The sequence below is a fragment of the Corticium candelabrum genome, chromosome 13 (genome assembly GCF_963422355.1).
Source record: "Corticium candelabrum chromosome 13, ooCorCand1.1, whole genome shotgun sequence".
Classification (NCBI taxonomy): Eukaryota; Metazoa; Porifera; class Homoscleromorpha; order Homosclerophorida; family Plakinidae; genus Corticium; species Corticium candelabrum.
The window spans coordinates 3,025,460-3,032,269 of record NC_085097.1 but is presented as its reverse complement, the minus strand read 5'-3'; the positions used below and the strand labels follow the sequence as shown (position 1 = coordinate 3,032,269).

General features: G+C 40.0%; 2 protein-coding genes across 2 annotated transcripts; both read left to right on the top strand.

The window, feature by feature from the left end:
• Nucleotides 1-554: 554 nt before the first annotated feature.
• LOC134188504 (sushi, von Willebrand factor type A, EGF and pentraxin domain-containing protein 1-like) lies at nt 555-3,827 on the top strand. The gene is made up of 5 exons (XM_062656665.1): nt 555-663; nt 819-968; nt 1,037-1,216; nt 1,278-1,454; nt 3,064-3,827. Exons 1-5 carry the CDS (start codon nt 555-557, stop codon nt 3,825-3,827), a joined length of 1,380 nt encoding a protein of 459 aa, XP_062512649.1.
• Nucleotides 3,828-4,037: 210 nt separating this feature from the next.
• On the top strand, nt 4,038-4,955 carry LOC134189064 (transmembrane protease serine 9-like). The gene has a single exon (XM_062657296.1). It carries the CDS (start codon nt 4,127-4,129, stop codon nt 4,868-4,870), a length of 744 nt encoding a protein of 247 aa, XP_062513280.1. The 5' UTR covers nt 4,038-4,126; the 3' UTR covers nt 4,871-4,955.
• The last annotated feature ends 1,855 nt before the right edge of the window (nt 4,956-6,810 follow it).

The following is a 6,810-nucleotide window of genomic DNA, read 5'->3' as shown; positions in this document are numbered from 1 at the left end:
CTGTACAGTGATACTACTAGTTGCGAATTGACCTCCTACCTGATCGAACACACACACACACACACACACACACACACACACACACACACACACACACACACACACACACACACACACACACACACACACACACACAGCTGAAGGTCGGACCATCAGAATGGCGGTAGCTTGACGCTGACTGCGACGACGGCTGCTGCGGGTAACGCATCGTCTGCAATGCTGTAATTCAACTCCAGTGGCCACGTTGCGCGTTCGGATGTCACTAATATAGCGTGTTCGACACTACATTATATTGATAGAAAGTATCAACTAAACACAAAACTAAGAGAACTAAACGCCTGTAACAGAATGTCTTTAAATTGGCTGAACTCCGCGTGTTTATTGTCCTCACTATGCACGCTCACTAGTCTTACAATCTACTAATGTCTGTGTGAGTTAATTTACGAACGCTACACGTACAATCATGAACGCTCCGCAAAACAACATAAACAACGTACGTATATGGAGAAAAAGAGGGACGAAGAAAGGAGGAAAGTAAAAAACAATTTACGAGGATGTTTGGAAAGAAGGAAGGAAGAGAGGAAAAAGTGTATTCAGTGAAAGGGAAGAGACGGCTGAGACTGAGACTGCTGAAAGAGAGATGGAGCAGGGAAAACAAAAGAGGTAGTGATTTGACATGAAAGGAAGCGCGTAAACGAGAGAAAAAAAGAGGGAGCGAGGAAGGAAGCTGTTATTATTTAGTCACTTTGAATTGATTCATAATATTTATCTTGCTAATAATACACAAAACCTATTGTACGAATGCATATATATTCTAGGTTGTGAAAGTCCATTTATTTCTAAGCACGAAGTGAACTCTACAGACACAAGCACAGGCACAGTTTTTTCACTAAAGTGCTACCCAAGCTACTCATATGTGGGTTCTGACTGGAAGGAATATTTACCTTCAAAAATGTGGAGTGAAGACGGTAAAATGTGACAAATTTTGTATGGAGACAAAATTAACTTGTATGACATCAATTTGTGTCATTTACAGAATTGCATTGCTTTCCATCACTATCAGTCCGTAAAGGACGATTTCTTTATAAGAGTAATGGTTCCGGAATTATAGTGAATTTTGTCTGTGACACAGGCTACAATGCTCAGGGTTCTTTGCAATCCGTGTGTTTCATGAATGGACGGCGGCTCTACCTTCAACATCCAAAGAATTGCTTGCGTACGTTTTAGACATGCTTCCTTACTGAAACTGTTGTATAAAAACGCTTTTTTTACTGTAGCTATTCGTTGCTCTCGGCCAACTCTGCCTAATGGAAGAACCGCGATGACTAATGTCATTATTGGGAGTATCGTCAGGTATTCTTGCAATAATGGTTACAGAATGGTTGGAGAAAGAAATTCTACATGCATTACAAATGGAACTTGGAGTTCAGCTGTTCCTACTTGCATCAAAAAAGGTTTGTTCAGTTAAAACGCAACTTATTTAGTACCATTATAGCAAAACAAGGTGATACAGTGCAATACAAATATCATTTTACATTTGAGCTTACTATTTTAGACAATAAATTTGCTACTCTGACGTGTAGCCAAACTTGCATTGAAGCATCCGGTTACCCAGAATGGTAGTTGTTTGTAAGCAGTTTGCAATGTATTGGATAGCATATGTTAGAATATTTCGTTGTTGCTTACTTGGCGAGTATTGATTTTCTACATGTAAATTACAGAAAAATATTGGGTAGTAGACGTAGTTAAGTTTTCTAAAGTGGCGTCTGAAGCTCAAATGTTATTGTCGCATTTAGTGGATGGAAACATCTGAAACTTTGGGGTTGCAGGTTCAAGTCTGGGATGAGTACAGGATTACCGCCTTTCTTGGGCAAGAATTCACACAATTCTCTGAGATTGACAAATTGGCACACAAATGATCATGAGTACCTGATTTTACCTGCGGCAAGACACAGTAGCGGCTTCCGAATTTCGACTTGACATTTAGCCGCTGAGGTCCCAAAGAGACTACGCATGCCATCACCTAACTCAGTGCGTTACAAGTCAGTGCTCCTGCATGCAAGCCGCAACTGGCTCAGATTCAGAGATTGCCAGCGCAGACCCAGAACACCTTCGATTAAAAGTTCATCATCAGAAGCCCAGCTGTTTGGGTCGGTCGTGACGTGAAAGATATAGAGCTAGCTCCTGACGTTAATTAAGTTACACATTTGAAGGTGATTAACTTAAAAAATACTATACTTGGATAAACTTGTAGTATAATTTGAACTATGATTACAAAGCAATTCATATTCGGTTTAGTGAACTTACTGTACTCTTGAAAAATAGGAAGAAGACAGATTGAGGGTATTTAGATGCTTTTCAAATTGGTTTCAGAGAACGTTTGAGCTCATGATTACATGGCTATTATCATCTTGTATCCTCATATGAAAGGTGTTTGTGTGTGTGTGTGTGTGTGTGTGTGTGTGTGTGTGTGTGTGTGTGTGTGTGTGTGTGTGTGTGTGTGTGTGTGTGTGTGTGTGTCTTTGTGTCTGTGCGTGTTTGTGTATGCGTGTGTTTCTGGAAATGAGTATGTCTGCAAGACCAAGGTGTTTTGTGGTGGCGTCGCTTGCCTCATTTTCTGTTTGCGCACCCATGGCTGCATAGCAAGTCTTCCGAGAATACTCTTTGCCACAACGAAGACCAGAAACAAGAAAAGAATGACTGATTGTTCACCAATGTTAGATTGTGAGAGTGTTGTTGTCTTTTTACCTTTCATCCTGTATTTTTAGGTAGCGTGACCATTTACAGCAGTAAAGCAAAAAATGTGTGTGTGTGCGTGTGTGTGCGTGTGTGAATGTTCCGGCGTGGTTGTGTAAAGATATTAAATTGGTGCAAAACTCTGCACACATTTCAATACTTTTTCTGTTTTAAAACAACTGTCCAAAAGTTGGATATCGCTTGTTAGGTTTACCTTTTCATATGCCAATATGCTTATTAAAACTATTTATAAATTTGTCGTGTTAGTTCTTTATGTATACTCTTCAAGTAGGTTTAATGCTCAAGTATTTCTTTTATTGTCTACAGTTTCTTCTAAAACTTTCAAGGATCCGATTCGGTTGCTTTCATCATTTCAAGACAATTTCTTTGGGCGTTTGATCACATTTACAGCTGCTGCTCAAAATGTTGTCCAACAACGCCAAACCAAAGTAGTCCCGAACCGCAATAATGGAGAAAATGTTGCATTAGATGTTATCTTTGTGATGGACACGTCAGCAAGCATTACTCGGCAACGATTTGATAATCATTTGAAACCGTTTCCAAATATGGTTGCTCAATACTTTCTTGTATCCCCATTGCATACAAAAGTAGGCGCTATTGCATTTGGCTACAGGATCTATGTCATTTCACATCTGACTGGCAATCTTGACAATTTCAATCGCGAAATTAGCAGATTTGTTTATAGAAAAGGCGGCGGTACTAATACTGGTCAAGCATTGTTGCGGGCAATAGAAATGTTCAACACATCCGGAAGACCTTCGGCAAACTCAAAGCGAGTTGTGATCTTGCTGACCGACGGCCATAGAAACATGGGTCCAAACATCACGGCCACAGCCGAGAAACTGAAACTAAATGCAATAGAAGTATTCGCTTTTGGATTAGGATCTGCTGTTAACGAAGCTGAGTTACACACACTGGCCTCTCCACCAAGTGACAGACACGTCTTTTTGATCAAATCCTTTCGTTTGTTTCGAAACTTTACTTTAAGCATCGTTCCAAGTAAGGATACTAACAAATTGGCAGTGGCGGATCCCAGTGGGAGAGCGAAGAGCACTAATTCAATTGTCTAAAGCTACTTCCACGCTTTGTTGTTGTTGCACAATATTATTTCAACACGAAGACATCAAGGTGGCAATTATCTGTTGCTACGTTAACTAGTTTAGAGCCACGCCTACTTGTCCAATTTTACATGTCTCTGCTTATTTCTTGGATTCGTCACTGATTAAATATTTGATATAAATTGAATTATTTGTTTAACTTGTGTTTGCATACAGAACCGATCAACGAACACTGCGGTATTTCTGGGTTTCCTGGATTTCATTCCCGGATCTACGCAGGAGATAGATCGGCATATGGTGCATGGCCATGGATGGCGGCCATTTTCAAATATAATCGATCGTCTTCAATGTGGGATTTTTCTTGTGGAGGTTCTCTTATTAATAACCGATGGATCGTAACTGCCGCTCATTGTATATACGATGAACGTGGAACTTCTCAAGAAATAATAAGAGTTCAACTTGGAAAGCAATATTTGTATGTAAACAACCCACACGAACAGACTTACACAGCAAACGTAAGCACAGCAATAATGAAGAAATATAACCCATTCACAATCGACAATGATTTTGCTTTGCTACGTCTAAATAAGACTGTTCCCTTCAACAGGTTTGTTCGACCAATATGTTTGCATCAGGATCCCATATACTACCAAAATTCTTCAGGCCTCTACGTCGGTCGGAGAGCTATTATTATCGGATGGGGAAGTTACACTTCGTCTCACTCAGAGTTATCTCCAGTTATGAGAGAAGCTACAGTTGTCATAGAAAGTAAGACAGAATGCAATCGACTCTCTTTTGGAAAACACCTTACAGACAGCATGTTTTGCGCTCAAAGCGATATAACGGATGCTTGTTGGGGAGATAGTGGAGGACCCATGATGTGTCAGGATGCCAATACTAATCATTTTTTTCTTTGCGGAATAGTCAGTTATGGTTTTTCACGAAAGTGCTCAGCAGGACATGGTGTATACACAAACATTACGAAATTTGTGACTGGCGTAGTTATTCCTACTCTTCATATTAGCAGTCAGGCTGGCAGCATGCAACTAGGCTAACAGATCATGTATGTGGCTTTATCAACATGTGCGTCTGCTCGGAATAGCAAGCTGTAGTGTGCATTTTTAACTCCGCATTTGTCAATGTGAGGAATTGTTGTAGTGAAGTGATCAGGTTGCTCTTACATACAGTACGTCAAAAATAGTTCTACGTATGTTCTCACACTGCATGCATATATATATATATATATATATATATATATATATATATATATATATATATATGCACGGACGTTTGAAATACATTATACACAAATAGACGTATCTAAAATAAAAAGTTCTGTGTCCTTTTTGACCAACCCGTTCTTTGTCTGTTTTCTTGACAGAAACTAAACAACTTAGCTTCTTGTAGTGTTATAACATTAACCCTTGAAAAATTTTTCAGCGAATCATTAGCAAGCTTTGAGCATTCCGTACAATCCCTTAGATAAGCCCATACCCGCGTATAAGACAAGCGACAAGCATGGTTACGTTTAACGCATGCGTACTCTTGCTTTCGCAACTTGACTTATACATGTTGGCGTACAGCAGACCTCTGGAAATTCGGTATAGGTGTTCATTAAGAAAACTGCTGGATTTCTTAATTAAGTCAGGCAAAAAGGAAATGATACAGTATCTTTCCGCTACTTCTAGAAAATCTGCTGGCGGCTGGTTGTAGACTCGCTGATGGGTATTACTATACACAAAACGTGCATCCGGCCCGCGATACTACCATTATTCTCTTTAAGCTCGAGTGTACGTATAAGCTCACTTTTTCATGTGCTTGGCACGCACATAATTCCAGGGCTTACCTACTGGATTCTACGGGATTTGGGAATAGAGAAACACGCGATGTAAACATGCAAGTAGTGGTCAGCAACGGTAAGTAGACATTACAAATGGCTGCTGAATTAGATATTATGCAAATATAGTAGTGATATACATCGAACTAAAACATTGAGACTAAACAGTTAGCATACTCATCACTGTAAGTACACAACATTCTAACCTAAATGGTGGTAGTGTATGTAAGCACATGGAAATGATGGCTGTACTACTTGCAGACATTGCTTGATCCCGGTATCGATGCCATTCTAGCCTAAGTGTCCTGTCTTTCTTTTTGTATGCCATTTTAGAGATAAAAGTAGATTGCTACCATGAAGTACGTCTACTGTATCGACACAATGCAAATCCAAATTATATTACTCTAGTTGCCCGCAAACACGCTGTATGTATTCGTGACAAGAAGACATATTTGTTTCCTCTAGAAATTGCTTAGTTGATTTAGCGGGCAGAAGTTCTGAATTATAAAACTATGTTTGATTGACAGACAGACAGCTAGACAGACAGACAGACAGACAGCTGGACTGACTGAGGACTACATATTTCTAGTCTGTTCGTCTCCTTGAACAAGAAGAAAAGTTTTCGAGTGCTCGTCCAAGTCATTGTTCGCGGATTCGGCCAGCTAACACCTTTTATGAGTCTGTTTGCCATTGGGGACCGCTTTGGTTTTTGATCGTTTGTTGCTCACCTCCCTTTGCACATTCTGCTGTCTACAAGTCATTGTTTGGTACTCCCATCTTTGTGCCTTTGCACCAACATTTCCTTCGTGTGAGCGTCGTCATCATGCATGGAATGCAGGTAACTTCACTTACTGTCAGCAATGGGCATCTTCTGTGATGGCCATGCACGTCGTGATGTCTTCCTCTACTCGTATAGTCTACTCCAGTGTAACAACATAATCGTCATGAATTGAACGCAAATTTTGCTCTCGTCAGCACTAGGCGTCTTCTATGGTGGCCATGCACGTCGTGATGTCCATCCATCCATCTCTCCATATTATCAAGGAGACAGACAGACATTTTTCAGTTCTTTCTTCTCTAGTTGTCATTCATGGAGACAGTTGCAAATTATTGAATCATAATATTCGTAGAGCCTAAAGGTCCATTTTGTTTGTAGTT